The 20,865-nt window shown below is 42.0% G+C and overlaps 1 protein-coding gene across 1 annotated transcript in view; it reads left to right on the top strand.

The window, feature by feature from the left end:
- Positions 1 to 20,865, top strand: part of MTOR (mechanistic target of rapamycin kinase) — a 187,749-nt gene that overhangs the window by 30,886 nt on the left and 135,998 nt on the right. Inside the window, exons 7-19 of the mRNA XM_007942626.2 lie at positions 287 to 562; positions 646 to 754; positions 6,515 to 6,701; positions 9,135 to 9,263; positions 9,939 to 10,183; positions 11,408 to 11,623; positions 11,970 to 12,175; positions 14,680 to 14,802; positions 15,436 to 15,525; positions 15,658 to 15,750; positions 16,460 to 16,594; positions 16,816 to 16,945; positions 18,968 to 19,218. Of these exons, the coding sequence (XP_007940817.1) occupies positions 287 to 562; positions 646 to 754; positions 6,515 to 6,701; positions 9,135 to 9,263; positions 9,939 to 10,183; positions 11,408 to 11,623; positions 11,970 to 12,175; positions 14,680 to 14,802; positions 15,436 to 15,525; positions 15,658 to 15,750; positions 16,460 to 16,594; positions 16,816 to 16,945; positions 18,968 to 19,218 (2,190 nt within the window). The remainder of the gene's footprint in view (positions 1 to 286; positions 563 to 645; positions 755 to 6,514; positions 6,702 to 9,134; positions 9,264 to 9,938; positions 10,184 to 11,407; positions 11,624 to 11,969; positions 12,176 to 14,679; positions 14,803 to 15,435; positions 15,526 to 15,657; positions 15,751 to 16,459; positions 16,595 to 16,815; positions 16,946 to 18,967; positions 19,219 to 20,865) is intronic.

Genomic DNA, 20,865 nt, shown 5'->3' with positions numbered 1-20,865 from the left:
TCCCAAATTGCAGAGTCCTTGGAGATGGGAGCCCTTGGCAGGCAGCCCCCTGCTGTTTTTTCACTGTTCAGTAGGTGGTGCTCTTCTGCCTAAATGAGAACAAAACCAGGTCCCTTGCAAAATTCTGGGGGAAATCTTAACCCTAGAGGTGGAGAATGGCCACCCTCTACTTTGGAAGTAGTTGCATTTCAGGGTTGGCCAAATTCATGATTCAGTAGACTCCATAGAGCCCAAAGTGAACACCACTCATATAGTAAAGGTGATTTTTTTCCCCCTATATCTGTAGCGTCTAAGAGAAGAGATGGAAGAAATCACACAGCAGCAGCTGGTGCATGACAAATACTGCAAAGATCTCATGGGCTTTGGGACAAAACCTCGGCATATCACGCCCTTCACCAGTTTTCAGGCTATACAGCCCCAGCAGTCAAATGCCTTGGTTGGGCTGCTGGGGTACAGCTCTCATCAAGGCCTCATGGGATTTGGGGCTTCCCCTAGCCCAGCTAAATCCACCCTGGTGGAGAGCCGGTGTTGCAGAGACTTGATGGAGGAGAAGTTTGATCAAGTAAGTGGCAGATGCCCTCTCCCTGTTCTCCCAAGCTTCACACCTCACTTTCCTTTGCCAACCCTTTATCCTTCCTCTCTCAGGTGTGCCAGTGGGTGCTGAAATGCAGGAATAGCAAGAACTCGCTGATCCAAATGACAATCCTTAATCTGTTGCCCCGCTTGGCTGCATTCCGACCTTCTGCCTTCACAGGTGAGGATGTCCATGGAAGACATTGTGACCCATTTAAGTTTATACTTAGCAGGGAAGAGGTGTTGCAGAAAATTATGTATGCTTCTCATTTGAAGCAACACCAGCTAAAGAGCTATTTTCTGATTTTTTTACTTCATGTTCAGTTCCCAGTGAAGTCTAGTTCAGGTTTTCCACTGTGGCAGTAGACACGGGCAGTTGGGATGTGTAGGCAGATATGCAGTTCTGGGACCAGCAGGTTCATGGGTGGGTGGAAAAGAGATCAAAAGTAGGGCAGATACTGTGCAGCAACCTTTCTGTAGGGCAGAGAAGATGTGGTGACTGTCCTGCTTCTGCCCCTGAGATGGTAATTGAGCCACTGAACCACTTACTGGAAGAATGGACTAGATGTTGCAGAGGCAGGGTCTACTGCTGATAGATTGTGGATACACATATTCTTGCCCTGTCCCCAGTGGGCAATACGAATTCCTGGCTTCTGGAACTGGCCCAGCTCAGATACTGGCCTGCCTGGATTACTCCAGCTCGAATTTTTTTTCCTCTTCCATTATCACCCTCAGCTGTGGAAAGGCTTTGGCATCAGATTTGGTGTGAATCTTGCCCCTCACTGGGAGCTCTGGTGACATAATGCCTAAGGCATTTGACTGCTAACCAGAAGGCTAGCAGTTCAAACCTACCAGCCACTCCTTGGAAGGAAGAATGGGCGATCTACTTCCATAGTGATACCGTACCGCCTCGGAAACCCAAGGAGGGGTCCCTATGAGTTGGATCCTACCCAACAGCAGTGAGTTTTGAGCCTGCCTCTCACTACCTCTCACTAACTATGAGGTTTTGAACAGGTTATTTACCATTCCTGGGCTCCCCTTCTTCACTTGTGAAATTAGGAAAATAATTCCTACCCCACAAGATGAACTGCATTAATGCCTAAGCACCTCCTATGGGACCTGACATAGAGTAAGTCTCAGGAAATGGAAGCCATTATTACATTACTACTGCCTCCTATAGCTACTTCAAATCCATTTTGGAAATAGGATAAAAGTAATAATTATAACTATACTACAGTCAACTACAGTTGACTGTTCATACTTAATGTCCTTGTCTTATGTCTATGCTTGGTGAGTGTAGAGCCCTTGTCTCTTTGTTCTTTGCCATGGTGCACTTGCCCCTTCTTGGTCTCCTTTGGTTCCTTCTTGTTACCTGACCTCAAGCATATAGTCCCTGATGAGAGCCAGGAGCATAAGGAGAGGCCAGCCTGATCCTCGGGAACCACTGTCGCTCACACACAGACTTACGTCATGCCAAACAGGCCATACGGAACAGCAGGATGAATGTAGCTGATGAAGTGTTAAATATGTTGTGTGTAAGATGTAGAACATGTTGGGTAAGGATGAGACAATTAGCCACATGAAATTATTGAACCAGAGAGAAATGATAAAATGAAAATCACCCATATTTTTTTAAATTTTCTCTTGTTCCTGCCTGACACCCAGCAGTTTTTCTCTTTTTTAATGACCAGACATGCCCCTGTTCAGTAGACCTTTAAATGATCTTGAGCTGAAAGTCTGTCATTCAAAAGAAGCTAATAACTAGGCTAGATTTGATCAAAGTCTGGCACTATGTAGGAGTTGTTACCTTAGTGAGCTCAAAGGCTGCATAGCAGCAGGACACAAAGCTCAGAGAGCCCCTAGGTATATTCTTTTGAAGTGGGTTTTTGTTGTGTTGTTAAATAATATAATTAAATGTATAATTGAAATTCAGCCTGTGTAGTTCCCATAAGCACATATCTCATTGGGTAACTGCCACTTGTTTTAAGCTTGCAATTTGGAAGTCACTGTTTCTTAGCATAGTGCGTAAGGCTTTTGAGTGCTAACCAGAAGGCTGGAGGTTCAAACTTACCAGCCACTCCTCAGAAGGAAGGTTGGGCAATCTACTTCCGTAGTGATACTGCCTTGGCAACCCAAGGAGGAATTGCTATGAGTTGGGTCCTACTCAACGGCACGCAACAACAACAAAAAGTTTCTTAATGGTGTAACTTTTGGGAAAGTAAAAAAAAAAAAAAAAAAAAATACCCTAAGACTGGGTTGGAATAGCTAATAATGTCATATTCCTAATCTCTTAAGATGTTAAATCCAGAAAAGGAATGTCTACTCATTCTAGGTTAAGTTCATTTCTTGCTACAATGCTGACCCCATATGTAAAGGCCTTTTTAACTAGTCATTCTTGACATAGCAGACCATATGATTGTCTTATTCAAAATGACCAATACCAATCCATCTGTCAGTTTTTCGTACCGTGGTGGCTTGCATGTTGCTATGAGGCTAGAGGCTATGACACTGATACTTCAAATGCCAGCAGGGTCACCCATGGTGGACAGGTTTCAGTGGAGCTTCCAGACTAAGACAGACTTGGAAGAAGGAAGGGGCCATCCACTTCTTAAAGAATTGTGCCATGAAAACGTTATGAACAGCAGTGAAACACTGTCTGATATATTACTGGAAAAATTTATGAATAGCCCTGAAACACTGTCTGATACAATGCCAGAAGTTGAGCCCCTTTGGTTAGAAGGCACTCAGAATACTCCTAGGGAGGAGCTGCCTCCTCAAAGTAGAGTGAACCTTAATGGCATGGGTGGAGTAAAGCTTTCAGGACCTACATTTGCTGATGTGGAATGACTCAAAATGGGAAGAAACAGCTGCAAACATCCATTAATAATCAGAACATGAAATGTATGAAGTATGAATGTAGGAAAATTGGAAGTTGTCAAAAATGAAATGGAACGCATAAAGATTGATGTCCTAGGCATTAGTGAGCTGAAATGGATTGGTTTGGGCCATTTTGAATCAGACAACCATATATGATATAATGTGCTGGGAATAACAAATTGAAGAGGAATGGCATGGCATTCACAAAGTATGTTTCAAGATCTGTCCTGAAGTACAGTGCTGTCAGTGATAGGATAGTATCCACATGCCAACAGGGAAGACCAGTTAATACTACTACTATTCAAATTTGCGCACCAGCCACCAAAGCCAAAGATGAGGATATTGAAGATTTTTACTAGCTTCTATAGTCTGAAACTAACCAAACATGCAGTCAAGATGTATTGATTATTATTGGTGATTGGAATGTGAAAGTTAGAAGAAGAATCACTGGTAATTGGAAAATATGGCCTTGGTTATAGAAATGACACTGGAGATCGCATGATAGAATTTTGCAAGATGAACAACTTATTCGTCGCAGATACCTTTTTTCAACAACATAAACAGTGGCTATACACGTGGAGTGCTATTCATAAGGTTTTCACTGGCCAGTTGTTTGAGAAGTGAATGGCCTCTTCCTTCTTCCAAAGAAGAGTTGAATTTGAGTTGTAGTGTTGAAGAATGCTGAAAGTACTGTGGACTGCTAAAAGAACTAACAAATCTATCCTGGAAGAAGTGCAGCTGGAATGCTTCTTGGAGACAAGAATGGCCAGACTTCATTTTAGCTACTTTGGTTATGTTGTAAAAAGGGACCATTCCCTGGAAAAGGATACCATGCTTCGTAAAGTGGAGGGTCAATGAAGAATAGGTCATGGAATGAGGAATATCATTGCTGATGTCAGGTAGATCTTGGCTGGAAGCAGAGAATACCAGAAAGATGTTTACCTGTGGTTTATTGACTGTGCAAAAGCATTTGACTATGTGGATCATAACAAATTATGGATAACATTGCAAAGAATGGGAATTCCCAAACACTTAATTGTGCTCATGCAAAACCTGAATGTAGTCCAAGAGTTAATTGTTTGAAGAGAGCAAGAGAATGGTTTAAAATCAGGAAAGGTGTGCATCAGGGTTGTTATCCTTTCACTATGCTTACTCAATCTGTGTGCTGAGCAATAATCCAAGAAGCTGGACTATATGAAGAAGAACATGGAATCAGGACTGGAGGAAGACTTAGGAACAACTGAGAAGTGCAGATGACACAACCTTTCTTGCTGAACATGAAGATAACTTGAAGTACTTACTGATGAAGATCAAAGATTGCAGCTGTCAATCTGGATTACACCTCAATATAAAACAAAAATCCTTACAACATCATGATAAATGAAGAAAAGATGGAGTTGTCAAGTGTTTCATTTTACTTGGATCCCCAATCAAATGACCCGAGAAACAGCAGTCAGGAAGTCAAACCATGTATTATATTGGGCAAATCTGTTGCAAGAGACCTTTTAAAGTATTAAAAAGCAAAAATGTCACTTTGAGGACTAAGGGGTGCTCGACCCAAGCTGTGGTATTTTAAGTTGCTTCATAAATGGCCTGAGAAAGATGGACAATCAATAAGGAAGACCAAAGAAGAATTGATGACTCTGAATTATGGAGTTAGCACAGAATGTTGAATATGCCGTGGACTGCCAGAAGAACTGGAAGAAGTACAGCCAGAATGCTCCTTAGAAGGGAGGATGGCAAGACTTCTCTCACATGCTTTGGACATGTTATCAGAGGGGACTGGTCCCTGGAGAAGAACATCATAGTTGGTAAAGTAGAGGGTCAGTGAAAAACAGGAAGACCCTCAATGAGATGGATTGACACAGTGGCTTGCAACAGTAGTCTCAAACATAGCTACAATTGTGAGCATGGTGCAGTACCGGGCACCATTTTGTTCAGTTTTGCTCAGTTGTACATAGTGTCACCATGAGTTGGAACTGACTTGATGGCACTTAATGACAACATATATAAGAGCCTTATTTTTCTTATTGATTCACTCTCATTTTAAGATCATATCACTTTGGTCTCTGCTTGTTTTCATAGCACTCCTACCTCAAGCCCCAGCATGCTTATTGTCATTTGACCACAAGAGCTATAGGAGAAGACTTTTCTCATTAGTGTAAATGCAATAATATATATATGCTTTGGGGGAGTCTGTTCACTGTCTTCTAAATTGTGCTGTATATGTGCTGCTGATGTACAGATTTGGAACCCACATTGCTGGAAAGGAGAAATAGAAGAATTGGTAAATCCCAGCCTTCAGAGAAATAACACTTTAACTTCAGTTGCCCAAGAATTGCCTACCCGTGCACATTAGCTCACATAAAGTTAATGAAAACACATGTGGTTTCCAAATTACAGACTAAATCTTACAGTAGTAAATATAACAAAAAATTTCTAGATAATAGCAAAGTGATTTCCAGGCCTAAACTGAATATCTGTTTCAATCAATATTCAATATTTCTCTAAATTTTAATAAAATAAAATAATTCGGATGATTCTCTCTGTTTTTAAACAAGATTTAACATATGTTTCTTAAGCAGGAGAATGTACTATAGTTTCACTTGATAATGTATACATTATACATTTGTTTTGTTTTTGGTTCTTTTTTACCTTGCAAGCTGAGCAACCCCTTGCTTGTTAATTTCCTATGTGCACTCTTGTGTTTAATGTGTGGGCATATTATATGCGAAAAACTGTGGTAATCTTTCCTTCACAATAAAACACTAATGGATTAATGAAAACAATTATGTGGTGATATTGTTTGGGAGACACTTTAATTTTTTTTTTTTTAATTAATTAAAGGAAAAGAATCTTACATTTTTAATATATCTAAAAGATGTACCTGAAGAGTAGCAAGCATAAGACTTTGAATAGTACATCTTCTAAATTCTTCTTAACATCTTTCCAATTGGCTTTCTTAATTTATTCTTAAATTTCAATGCTTTATAAGACCTCTGACCTGTGGTGCATAGACCAGCCCTAACCTTGAACCATACACTTTTGTCTTTTCTGTGCTCAGATACTCAATACCTCCAAGATACCATGAACCATGTCCTAAGCTGTGTCAAAAAGGAAAAAGAACGTACAGCAGCCTTCCAGGCCCTGGGGTTACTTTCTGTGGCTGTGAGGTCCGAGTTTAAGGTCTATTTACCTCGTGTACTGGACATCATCCGAGCAGCCCTGCCCCCTAAGGACTTCGCCCATAAGTAAGCATCTTTGTTAAGATTTCACTTTCCACCCCATTTGCTTAGGGAAGAATCCTCCATCCCAGTTTCCATGAAGCTTAAGCCCATTCACTGAATCATTATTAGCCTCTAGAATATAGCAAGATATATAAAGAACAGCCTTCCATCAATTGAGCTCTAACCTTCTCCAAATGAAATGACATGTAAATATTTTGGGAGGTTGAACATGTTAGATGCCAGTGTTTCTGCAGTGTTATTTTTTACTGGTAATATCTTAGTTTTGTTCTTTTTATCTGGCTTTCAAGAGTCTTTTTTTTTTTAATTTTTAAAAAATTTTTATTGTGATTTGGGTGAAACTTTACAGAGCAAATTTGTTTTCCATATAGCAGTTCACATACACTGTCTCATGACATTAACTGAGACAGTGCAACAGCTCTCTTTCCCACTTCCTCCCTGTAGTTATCTCTTCCTTGTGTCCTTCCCTCCTGTGTACTTCTGCTCCCCAAGCGTCTCCCTGTGCATACACAGCCCTTCTATTTTTCCATGATTGATCTCTCCAAGGGGTGTATCTACCTAATGTAAATGTTCAGCTCATATGCCTGCCTTTTGTTTGGCTGGAAGCCACAGGAGTGGATTCAATTCCAGACCTGAAGGGCAACTAGGGGCCATAGTCTCAGGGATTCCACCAGGCTTTATCAGACCAGCAAACCTGGTCCTTTTTTTTTTTTTTTTTTTATGATTTTGAGTTTTGTTCCGCAGATCCCTCTCCAAGTGGTTCACAGTGGTAGCTGGGCACCATCTAGTTCTTCTGGTCTTATAGTCTTATAGGCTGAGGAGCACATGGTGTACCAGTCCCTTGGACTAATTGTTTCCATGCATCTGCTTTTCTTCATTCTTCTTTGCTCTGGACAAGGAGAGACCCATTATTGCATCTAGATGACTACTTGCAAGCTTTTAAGATCCCAGTCGCTACTTGCCAAAGGAGGGTGTGGAACAATGTTTTTGAGTAGTATGTTATGCCAGTTGAGCTTGATGTCCCCTAGGACCATGGTTCCAAGCCCACAGGTCCAATTACTTGCTCCCTCCAGGTAGCTGGCTATGGCTAAGAAGTGACTACAACCTTGTCCCTTGTCAGCTCTACTATATACCTGGAAATTTCTACAGAACATACAAATGCACTTGTAGAAACGTTGTCTGCCAACCCTATACATGGTCATGGGCACACACACACACCCCCCGCATAGACATACCTAATCATTCATCCTGTCCACCCATCTATCCACCTGCAGATCAATGTTTGCCATCACTGACAATGCAGTACTATATGTGTAGAAGGGTTCATCTTTGTTCAAGGGTCTTGTTTTGATATGAGACCTAAAGAAAAGAATTCTAGACTTGAATGGAAGGAACCTAACAGTCCTCTTTTCCTTAGTACTGAAGTTGGATAAGTCCTTTCACCTCTTTAAACTTCCCAATGAATAACCAAAAACTCATGCCATCAAGTTGATTCCAACTCATAGTGACCCACATAGGGTTTCCAAGGCTATAAATCTTTACAGAAGAAATTGTCTCATCTTCTTTCCTTGAAGCAGCTGGTGGGTTTGAACCACTGACCTGGTTAGCAGCCAAATGCCTTACCCACAGTACCACCAGAGCTCCTTCCTGATGAATAGAGTAAAGAGAAAAACCCTGCAAGGTAGAGAGGCCACAGTGTCTTCTTTTAATGCTGTGGGTTCATTGTTCATTGGTTTTACTCTTATGGTTGTATCTTTTTATTTCTTTGTTTTAGTAGCAAGAGTTGCTCTGGTGAATTTAAAGCCCTGCATATTCTAAAAGGAGCTTTGGTGGTGTAATAGTTAAGGCATTTGGCCACTAAGCAAAAGGTCAATGATTCGAATCTACCAACTGCTCCATGGAAGAAAGATGAGGCAGTCTGCTCTGTAAAGATTTACAGCCTTGGGAACCCAGTGGGGGTCACTATGAGTTGGAATTGACTCTGGTGGTGAGTTTGGTTTTTGGTTTGGCCCATTCTAAAGCCCAGCATTCTCATCATGGGGAGAAAAACTTCTTTGCATTTCCCTTTCAATAAGAGCAAGTAATATAATAGCTATGGGTTACACTTTGCATCCTAATGAATACATTGTTCAGTTTGCTTCTTAAATAGGTACCCAGGCCAGCACTGCACTGGCCCATAGGGTACTTTTATGGTGAATTCAAGAAAGGGGCCCCTTCCTCAAAATGCTTTACTGCCATCTGCTGGATTGTCCTTAGAAATAAGGAAATTTACAATGACTACCAAAAAAAAAAAACCAAACTCTCAATGACTACACACTCTAGAATTGTGCAGTAGACAACCCATATGTCCACTTGTGGTGGCCCTGCCTAGATAGCTTTTGGGCCTCCTGGGCCCAAAATTGTTAATGTCTAAACTAGCCATCCTTTCTTTCTCTGCAGGAGACAGAAGGCAATGCAGGTGGATGCCACAGTATTCACCTGTATTAGTATGCTTGCTCGGGCAATGGGGCCTGGTATCCAGCAGGATATCAAAGAGTTGCTGGAGCCCATGCTAGCAGTGGGACTGAGGTAGGTGTCAGAAACATGAGTTTCCCCTGTCTCAGTTACTGTAAGGCTTGGTCCCCAGTCCTGAGACCATGTGAGAAGAGAGGGAATATATGGTCTTTTGCACATAAAATTGAATAGGCTAATTTCAGATCCTAGTTTCATCCCTAGGAAGCTGGTGATCTTGGCTCAGTTACTTCTTTGAGCCTTAGTTTTCTCATCTGAGAAGTGAGTACAATAGCAATTCCTGTTACTTGGGTTATGAGGATTAAGTGAGAGAGAGAGAGTTCATGATATTGCTACTTCTAGCATAATACCTTGTATAGAGACATGACTCAATAAATATTTGCAACTATTATTTCTATTATTGAACAAATTGCTGCATCTCCTTAAACTTTATTCTCTTTATCTATGAAATAAAAATGATGCTCTCAATCTGCTTCCCAGATTATTTACTGAGACTCGGTCTTCTGCATTGTATTGAGTTATATTAAGCAAGTTCTACTGTGATGAAAACCAGAAACGTATGGCTTTTTCTGAAATCTAAGGCCAGGCCAAGAGAACTTAGGACATTTATTCTATTTTGTAATATCCTTTCTACTTTGAAGACAGACAGTGAAGCCCTATCCCCTTGCTGGGCAGGAATAGACTGAATGTCATGTGCTCAGCCCCACACATGACTGGTTTCCTTCCCCTTAGCCCTGCTCTCACTGCTGTGCTCTATGACCTGAGCCGCCAGATCCCACAGCTGAAGAAGGACATCCAAGATGGGCTACTAAAGATGCTGTCCCTGGTCCTCATGCACAAACCCCTCCGGCACCCAGGCATGCCTAAAGGCCTGGCCCATCAGCTGGCCTCTCCTGGCCTCACGACCCTCCCTGAGGCCAGTGATGTAGGCAGCATCACTCTTGCTCTTCGAACTCTTGGCAGCTTTGAATTTGAAGGTAAGAAATTGCAGTGGCTTCTGCCAAGATAATGTATGATGCTAGGAACCTTTTAGTAAGGAATGAGGGTGACAGATTCCTAGATCTTGCCAGGAGTCCTGGAGATAGGAAAGTTGATTCTGTAGCAACTCATTCTTCCTAGACTCTTTCCTTATCCCTACTGTTTGTTTCCTTGTCCCACACATAACTGAGTTTTGGAGAAGATAGTGCTTAGGAATATGCGTTGATCCAATGAAATCATGCTTCAGAAATAGGAAAGTTAGAGATAGGTCCCCCTTACCTCCCCAGTTCCATGCAGCTGAGGTGGCATTTAATGCTTCAGAATTTATAAGAAGGGGCTTCTTGGGTGTTTCCATTCCTATGGAAGTATGACTTCCAAAAGTGATGCCCTGTGTTGTTCAATTTGGAAGTGTGAGCCCCAGGTAAATTTATATTAATACTCTAAAAAAACCAAACCAAACTCACAGTGACCCCTCCTTGGGTTTCCGAGGTGGTATCACTACGGAAGTAGATTGCCCCATCTTCCTTCTGAGGAATGGCTGGTGGATTGGAACCGTCAGCTTTCTGGTTAGCAGTCAGATGCCTTAGGCACTATGCTACCATTCTCAGGAGATATATTTCAGGAGAAAAAATGTGTTCTTTTGAAATTTAAGATCATGTAGGTAGTCTTGGTCAAGTGCAAACAAGTGGAGGACACTTAAACATGTTGTCTGAAGACTTATAGCCATCTGTGGTTTCCCTATTGAAGTTACTCTACTTGCATTGATTAACACCTTAGATAATTTATTTCTAATGAATAGAAATTAGCTGTGTTTTAACCTAGCCTACATCAGACTTTTCTTTTTGGCATCTGAATCTAGGAGCTAAAACAATTAGGGTAAATTTGTTCAATCATTATTTTATCCCCTGGTAATGTAAGATGTTGGGTCATAATAAAACAAAATAACTTAATATTTGCAGGGAACAGGGAGTAGAGAAAGGGTTGGGGCATATCTTTATTTTGGGTTCCTGCTTTCTTACCGCCTCCCTTTTGCTTTCCTGCTGATTCAAAGCCCATTTGTTACCCTTTTAAGAGAAGAGTTCTGGGTCAATATTTTGTTGATCAATGTTCTGTTGAAAATTGAATTAGTAGCCACAAGGTGGAAAATGCAGCTAGCGCGTTGCAGACCTACCTCTCCACAGCACCAGTGTTATATATTGTTTTCTTTCTGCATTTGTATCCAGGCCACTCTCTGACCCAGTTTGTCCGTCACTGTGCGGATCATTTCCTGAACAGTGAGCACAAGGAGATCCGCATGGAAGCTGCCCGTACCTGCTCTCGCCTGCTCACACCCTCCATCCACCTCATCAGTGGCCATGCTCATGTGGTTAGCCAGACTGCAGTGCAAGTGGTGGCAGATGTGCTCAGCAAACTGCTCGTGGTTGGGATAACAGATCCTGGTAAAGCTTATGAGACAGAAGCAGTCTAAGGAAGTTTAGGAGCATGGGACATGAAACTAGCCAATTTTATTACATGGCCTCTCTAGAGATCTTCAGCCTCAACAGGTTGATGTTCTGTTCTTTCTCTTCCAAGGCATCAGGCTTGGCTAGTTCATTGTGTTGTTGTAAGATGATCTGTCTTTAGTTCTGTTACCTTTGCTCCTGTAAATAGAGAAAAAAATGATGGATGAGGAAATAGTATATGGGATTCTGTCACTGGGCTGGTGGCAGTGGAGATGGTATCTGATAAAGGACTGCAGGGGTGAGATAATTGAAGAGGCGTTCAAAGACTTGATTGCTCTTGCAGACCCTGACATCCGCTACTGTGTCTTGGCATCCCTGGATGAGCGCTTTGATGCACACCTGGCCCAGGCAGAGAACTTGCAGGCCCTGTTTGTGGCCCTGAATGACCAGGTGTTTGAGATCCGAGAGCTGGCCATCTGCACTGTGGGCCGGCTCAGTAGCATGAACCCAGCCTTTGTCATGCCTTTTCTACGCAAGATGCTCATCCAGGTAATGGGTGACAGTCAAACCGAGAGGCAGTGGGGTGGGTACTCTCATTGTGAAAGCTGCTTGGGAAAGAAAATTGAGGACAAGGAAGGGGATTAATTGAGATGCCTGGTAAAAGCCACCTTTGGTTCCCAGGGTCCACCCATTCTCCCGATTTGGTCATTGCGTTTCTAGTGGTTGTCATCTCTAAGTCTCTTGCTAGTGTGACTCTAGGATACTTCTTAATCCCAGGCTAACTTCTCATGCAGCTCTTTCTACTTCCTGGCAAGTCACCAGCCATTCCATTTCATGGCCCTCTTCCCTTAGTTTGCTGCAGATGGAATCAATCTCCCCAGCACCTCCCTATCTTTCTACTCTCCTACTTTTCTTGCTGATGGCAGGTTCAGGACAGAGGCCATTGTTCTTAACAAAAATGTGAGAATGGTTCCAACATTTTTTTCTCATAGTCACTGTCTCAGGTCTGTGTTTTATGGTTTTCATTCTTTAATACTGTGAGATGCCAGTTTAAGCTGCTTGGGCTATAGCCTGAGATAGACTCAGGTTGACACTGCTGCTAACTCTAGTAGGATTTCCAACTCCTGCCAAAGCCGAACCCCTTAAGTTTTGTCTTCACCTACCCAAGTAAGTTTTCTGGCCTCATTGTGAGTGATGCGTGGTCTAGTCTTCCTGCTTCGAGTTATTTCCACCCACTTCTTCTGGGTCTCCATGTGATCCACTCAGTCATCTCCTGTCCCCACTGCCACCCTGCCCACTGCTCCCTCTGCTTCCTGACCCTCCCCCACAACTTCTTTGGAGATAAACACTTCTCATAGTGTGTAAAGAACTTAAACATAGAGAATCATTAATATATGTAACTTTTACCCTGGGGGAATGTCATTTATTCATAATTTGTCATAGTTAAAGTGAATATAAATTACATCATCAATCAACAAATTAGAAAATTGTCCTTATCTTGGCACTTCTATTTTAGCCTAGTGATTTATTTGTTTAACTACTGGCCCACATTTAGAGTGCCTATCATTTTAAGTCTTTTTTACCTAATGCTTTGGAATGAGAAAGAAATCTTGTTGAACCTGCCAGCTCAAATTGGGCTAAGTAAATTTGAAATAGAAATATCTCCTAATAATATCAGTATGTCCATTCAATGAACATACTTTTGGGTACAACTGTGTTTCAGGTACTGCTGAGCACTGGGAATATATCACTGAACAAGCCAGACATGGCTCCTGTCTTCTTGAAACTTTTTTCTGGAGAATGTGATGTTCCATTGAGTGAATTTTCATATACTTAGTGTAGCCCTTGAAACTCCAAAGTTACAAATATTTGTTATTAGTTTTTAAACATAACAACAACAAACTTTGATAACAGATTTTCCTAAATTGAATTGCACATTTTCATGCCTTGATAAGAGATGAACTAAATGCACTTTGATCTTTTCTTGATGTTGTGGTCATCAGGGTAGGCACTGGTTATTATTAGGGTACAGTGATGCTCTGAAGGTGAAATTGGGCCTCTTTAATTGGCCCTCAGTGCCCCAGGCCATTGTGCTTCCTCCTCAGCGCGGCATAGTCCTCACAGCCATCTCTTCTGCTGCTCTGGGTGTGTTCTCAGTTTTCCTCTCCATCCCCTCTCACTGCTGTGTGCTTTGACTGGAGGAAAACAGCTTGGCAAGAGGATCCAGAAAATCAGGATTATTAGATCTAACTCAACGCTAAATATAACGGTGAATTGTAGACTCTTCTGTGTTAACATGGGCTTTGTGACATTGAGTTTCCTCTCTGCTCACAGATTGCCTTCTGGCAACGTCAGCTATCTAGAAGTCTGTCTATAGCAGGTTGTCTCCATCTAGAGTCTATATTGTCACCAGGAGCATAATGTCCTGATTTTTTAAGGATGTTTTAAATTAGAATAAGCATGTTATCTCTGTTCATTAAGAGCCAAGGAGATTCACCCAAATCACAATTCAAAAAAAATAGATCCAAGGGGATCCTATAGATATGATCTCTAATTATTTGGGTTTATCTAGATGTACCTGAAACAGCTACTGAGTATTAGGTTTTCTTTGATCATAGTTACTCTGCTATGGAATTTGATTCCTTTGTTGTTAATTTGTAGGCCATGTTTGTGATTTGCTATCTGGGCAAAGATTTTCCTTCCAGAGAGCCCTCCCTTCATTTCTGACAAACCTACTCACAGCTTTCCTTGTTGGTTTTCTCAGTCTGTCATGGCTACTACACTGTTAAAAGCTACACTTTGGAGAGGACTGTAGGCCCCTGGGGGTACTGTGATAGAAAGAGAAGGGACAAGTTTCAAACAGGGTTTTCTTTCACTTATAAGTGTATCTGAGACATACACAGGTGTCCTTTACTTATGGAATATCTAGCAGCTACTTAATCCACAGTGAAGGCCTGGTTCCTTCCCTTAGTTCTCTGCCACATTTCCCTTTTGACGCACAGTCCCTCTCTAGCCTTTCCTCTGCTATAATGAGCCTTTTTTCTTCCCTACAGATCTTGACAGAGCTGGAGCACAGTGGCATTGGAAGAATCAAAGAGCAGAGTGCCCGCATGCTAGGACACCTGGTCTCCAATGCCCCCCGACTCATTCGCCCCTACATGGAGCCTATTCTGAAGGTAATATGCAACAGACAGAGAAACAGGCACTTCCTCTCTAGATTGTCCTGTGCCAGCTTGGTTGGTGTGATGGGAGTGTTTCAGCACTCAACAGTACACGGAACAGAGTGGGTAATTGCTGTGGTCCCAGGCTCAGAGACAAAAGCTACGTATAGTACTCTCAAGTGAAATATACCAAGAATCTCACCAGTTGTAGGAAAGTGGTTTCCTTCTAAGAGAGATGATTGATGAGATACTTAAAAGCACGTCATCACAAAAGCATGGCAAGGAGACAGGTAGATGGTAGCATAAAATAACTCCTTAGAAAGGAAGGGAAAACAAGCCTTAAAATCCAAAACAACCTTCAAATCTGAATACGTTAAAGTTGTGTGAATCACATACCATGTGAGTCTGGGTAAATGAGGCTTGGGAAGCATTCTTAAACCATGCTATTTCCTAACTCTAACATACGTCAGACTTGTGCTCAGTATGGGGGAATGTTTATACATTGCAGAGAAATCCTGGATTCATACAGCCTAGAAGTAATTTATAACTGACTTGGTCTCTTGGGTGAATTTTACTTATATAAGAGAAAGGTTTATAGTATATTTTACTCCACATTCACATTCATCTTCTCATACCATCTTTCCATAGGCTTTAATTTTAAAACTGAAAGACCCAGACCCTGATCCCAACCCTGGTGTGATCAATAATGTCTTGGCTACAATAGGAGAATTGGCTCAGGTAAGAGGGCAACTGCTTTTTCCAAAAGGTGGAAAGAATATAATTTAACCTCTGAGGAAGTCAAAATATCTGTTGATAACCATGACTTCTAATCCTATCTACCACTCTTTTCTTTTTTTTTTAATTTTGTAGGTTAGTGGCCTAGAAATGAGGAAATGGGTTGATGAACTTTTTATTATCATCATGGACATGCTTCAGGACTCCTCTCTGTTGGCCAAAAGGCAGGTGAGTACCACAGCTTCTTGACTGAGCAGGACCATGAGGCCAGAGCCCTGATCCCTTCTGTTCACCACAGTGTCCCCAGCCAGTACCTACCACAGTATTTGATACATAGTAGGCTTTCAGAGCTACTTGTTGAATGAGTAAACACAAGAACTGGCACCAAAATTAACTGTCATCCTGACCTGGAGTCACTTTCAGTGAGTAGCAGAGCTAACAAGGTCCATTTCCTATATACAAAAGAAAATGCAGGTCATCTCTCAGAGCCCTAGTTCCTACAGGGACAGACATGTTGATAAAGCTGCATCCACAGGCCATGGAGCCAAGCAGAGCTTCCTCTCACCTTCCCCTAGCCTTGGTCCACTTTAGTCATTTGAGGTTATTAGGTGACTAGACTAAAATTAAGGACAATCTTCATTTCCTTTTGTATCAGACTTTGCCTGTTAATCGTTAGAAATACGGAAGAACTATATATTTCCTTTGAGAAAGGGGGTGTACTTTATCTTTTAATCCAGTGATTGTTGCAGGTTTGTGCTTGATCCCCCTTGTTTTTAAGCCCTGACTCTCAGGATTTCTGTTGATAGTATCTTTACTGGAAATTTATTTTCTTATAACATAGCCTCTATCACTTCATTACACTCTTTTAACGAAGAGGTCAGACCTCTCTCTTTTCTGTAACTGGTTCGTTGTACCTAGTGATCTTTTGCCTATCCAGGTGGCTCTGTGGACCCTGGGACAGTTGGTGGCCAGCACTGGCTATGTGGTAGAGCCCTACAGGAAGTACCCCACTCTGCTTGAGGTGCTGCTGAATTTTTTGAAGACTGAGCAGAACCAGGGTACACGGAGAGAGGTAGGGAGCATAACAAAAGACTTTGCTGGGAGAATGGAAGAAGAGAAGCTTATGTCATTAATATGCTCAGATAGTATTGATCAGACTTATGTCTTCCGTTTTGCTCATGAAGTTCTGGGTATGAATTGGGTATTGGGGAACATAAGGAATATCCACGAAGCCTGTTGTGACCAGATGTTGTGGTAAATGTTTTCTTTTTTCTCCCTCTCTTGACTATCTAGGCTATTCGTGTGTTAGGGCTTCTGGGGGCTCTGGATCCCTACAAGCACAAAGTGAACATCGGGATGATTGACCAGTCCCGGGACGCTTCTGCTGTCAGCCTGTCAGAATCCAAGTCAAGTCAGGATTCCTGTAAGTGGATGGGAGCCAGGAGAGACTTGGCAAGTCCTTAATCACAAAGCCCTTGATGACCATGCTGAGCTGGATAACTAGGAAATTGTAGAATACTGACTCACTTTGTAGCTTTGAAATAAAAACCAGTAGTTTTTTCTTGCATCATAGCAAGGATGATGCTTCTCAGTGTGTCCAGATTCTTTGTCAAGAGTTAATAGGCTAAGTCTGTACTCACTTTTTGGTGCAAATGACAGAGATACGAAGGATGGCTCTGTCATCTCTGTTTGCCTCTCATGCTTTGCTAGTGCTGCTTCTTTTTTTAAAATTTTTATTGCGATTTGGGTGAAAGTTTACAGAGCAATTTCATTTTCCATATAGCAGTTCATACACATTTTGTCTCATGACAGAGACTGCAATTTTCCACAATGCAGGATCTCTCTTCCAACTTTCTCCCCATAGTTACCTCTTTCCTGTGTCCCTTCCTCCCATGCACTCTCCCCCCTAGCGGTCTCCCTGTGCATATGCAGCCTTTCTATTCTCCCATGATTGATCTCTCCAAGGAGTATATCTACCCGATGTAAATGTTCAGCCCATATGCGAGTCTATCACACCAGCAAGCCTGGTCATTTTTTTTTTTTTTTTTTTAATAATTTTGAGTTTTGTACCATATTGTTCTCCCACTCTCTCTAGGATCTCCTACGCAGATCCCCCTCTGAGTGGTAGCTGGATACCATCTAGTTCTTCTGATCTCATGGTCATTTAGGCTGAGGATCACATGGTGTGCCAGTACTTTGGACTAATTGTTTCCATGGGTCTTTGCTTTTTTTCATTCTTCTTTGCTCTGGATGAGGAGAGACCCATCATTGCATCTAGATGGCCGCTTGCAAGCTTTTAAGATTCCAGTCACTACTCACCAAAGTAGGATGTGGAACAATGTTTTTGTGTAATATGTTATGCCAGTTGAGCTTGATGTTCCTGGGACCATGCTCCTGAGCCCTGCTAGTGCTTCTTTGATGTTTTTTTATTCTCATAACACCCAAGGAAGAAGAGGAGGGAATTTGTTTTCCCTGTTTTAATTGATAGGGAAATCTGAGGCAAGGCAAGGGAATAGAAAAACTAGTGGTAATCAGAAACCCAGGGCTCTTCTTTCTTTCAGAGGGTCTGGCCATAAAGCCCTGCTGCCTTTTAACAAGAGAATGGAAAGTGTAGGGGAATGCAAGAGAGTTTTCCAGACTTAACTTCTTGTTAACCAGTGGAAGCTAATTCCAAAGGAACAGACCTATTTCTGAAAATGTGAAAGTTCAATAGTGACCCTCCTAGCTCTCCCAGCAAAATGTTATTTTTCCAAAATAAAATAATGTCTTTCTAAACTGTAGAGACAGAACCATATTACTTTCAGTTTCCCCTTCCTTATATTTATGAGGGAAGGGTGCCTGTGATGTTATCTGTAATACCCACAGCTGTCAAGAGCAGAGCCTGAGCTACATCTTTGCAGGTGTTCTTCCTTTATTCAGCACCACCAGGCAGCCGCCATCTCTTGACCTATTATAGTTCTTATCCTCTTCATCACACTCTTAATATCCTCTGTCAGAGTCCTCCAGATCCTTCTTGTTCAGGTCGGGTACTATTTGCCTACTAACTTGCCTGAATTCCCTAGAGGAACCAAGCAGTTGCTGAGCAGATGTTTGCCTAATTTAATTCCCTTTACTTTCATTTGGGGAAGTCGTTATTTTTATTGATGGTTTCAGCTACAGAGTTGTTAACTGTATAGTAAGAAGCAAGTTAAGCATAACAGTTCACAGAAAACCATCATGTACTGTTTTAGGCTTTTATGATTTGGGTAATAGAAAAACCAAAAAACCAAAGTTCTTGATGGTGAAAGCCTAGTCATGGGTTCCTAATATACCCCACATTCCCAACCAGGAAGAAAGAGGTAAATGGTGATGTCTTTTAGACGGTTTTTTGTTTTGCTTTTAACTATGCTTACCTCAGAATATTGTTACATCCACCTCATGAAACCTCTCCACTGTTGTGTCCTAGCTGACTACAGCACTAGTGAAATGCTGGTCAACATGGGAAACCTGCCTCTGGATGAGTTTTACCCAGCTGTTTCCATGGTGGCCCTAATGCGGATCTTCCGGGACCAGTCCCTCTCTCAGCATCACACCATGGTTGTCCAGGCCATCACCTTCATCTTCAAGTCCCTGGGGCTCAAGTGTGTACAGTTCTTGCCCCAGGTCATGCCCACATTCCTTAATGTCATTCGGGTCTGTGACGGGGCTATCCGGGAGGTAAGTAACTAAAACTCTAGACCTTATTCTTCTCTGCTTTGTACCACATCCACAGAAGATTCGTCTCTGGGCATCAGCTTCCTAATAGTGCATCCTGCTTACTATTGAACCTAATGCCTTTCTTCCCCTTAAATAGTAACATAATAAGTGAACAGGTTTCATCAACTTAGTCTAATTTCCTGGCTCATTTGTTCAAAATGCCTAAAAGATGAATAGCCTGGGCAGAAGGACAGCATTGTTACTTTTACTTTTCTAGAGTCCAATCCACTTGTGGGAGCTCTGGTAGCATAGTGGCTAAGGCACTTGACTGCTAACCAGAAGGCTGGCGGTTCAAACCCACCAGCCACTCCTCGGAAGGAAGGTTGGGCAATCCTACTTCCGTAGTGATACTGCCTCGGAAACCCAAGGAGGGGTCGCTATGAGTCAGGGCTGACTCGACGGCACATAACAACAACAACAATCCACTTGTCTGGTAGAATGTTCCATAGTCTGGATTTCTGTTGTTTCTTTCATATTTAGATTTAAACCGAACATTTTTGGTGAGAACGCAATAAGGTGAAGTTGCATATCTCTTACTACATCTCATAAGGCCAGTTTGTCCCGTTATTGTTGATGTTAAGTTTGAGCACCTAGTTAAGTTGGTGTTCATCAGATCTCTTCATTGTAAAGTTAACATTTTTCTTTATCATCAAGAAGTACTCTGTAGCATCACTGGGTATGGAGATTCAGGACCTTAGTCACTAAGGTCAGTTGGCACAAGAGTGCAAAAAGACCATGCTCTGTATCCTGCTTTGGTGAGTAATGACTGATGTCTTAAAAGCTCATGAGCAGGGACTTTGGGTAAGATGGAGGAATAGGCAGACAAGTGACACAGACTCTCTTCAACAAAGAAAAGAAAAACCAATTGACAGAGATACTGAAGATAATCCTGGAGCCCTGAGCTTTGAAAGGAACTATACAGAAGTGGATTAGGCACCAACTAGTGGAAAAACCGGAACGAAAACAGTGAGTACAGAGATGGTTGGAGCTGCGGAATGTCAGCTACTCTGACAGGACCAATAGCCTGAGTATTTCCAAGTGGTGTTGGGACCTGAGAATTGACCTAAAGATCAACCCTGGTCACCAAGGACTGCAGGGACGACTGCGCCAGTGGCCTGTGACTAGGAAGGGAAACAGCAAGGAGGGAGACAATCTGAGCTGTTGACTTTCCGCTGTCTGGAGGGTACAGCCATTTTGATTGTTTACATGCAGCAGCCATTTTGGCTATTTAAAGTGACCAAGGGCACAGCCATTTTGAATATTTACAAGCTGTGGCCATTTTGAATATTTAAAGTGACTGAGAGTGCAGACAATTTGAATGTTTACAAGTGGCAGCCATTTTGGATTTTAAAATGATGGCATTCTCATTCAGATTCCAGGGACCTAAAAATAGGCTCTGTTTGCCAAGGTCGACAGGGACATACAAGAGGCTGACAACAGGAAAGGAAACAGGTGGTGAGTGTATAAGTGCTGTCAAGTAGTGAACAGAGGAGCACAGCACAGTACCCTGCTTGTGTAGGTGACATACAAACAAAACAAAGTAAACAAAAATTGTGGCCAAGTCACTCCAACATACAATCGCCAATTAAACATAAGCACAAAAATATC

Source organism: Orycteropus afer, unplaced genomic scaffold (assembly GCF_000298275.1).
Source record: "Orycteropus afer afer isolate SDZICR_OR568_19922 unplaced genomic scaffold, OryAfe1.0 scaffold00094, whole genome shotgun sequence".
Classification (NCBI taxonomy): domain Eukaryota; kingdom Metazoa; phylum Chordata; class Mammalia; order Tubulidentata; family Orycteropodidae; genus Orycteropus; species Orycteropus afer.
The sequence above is the reverse complement of the archived record's forward strand: the minus strand, read 5'-3'. Positions and strand labels throughout refer to the sequence as shown.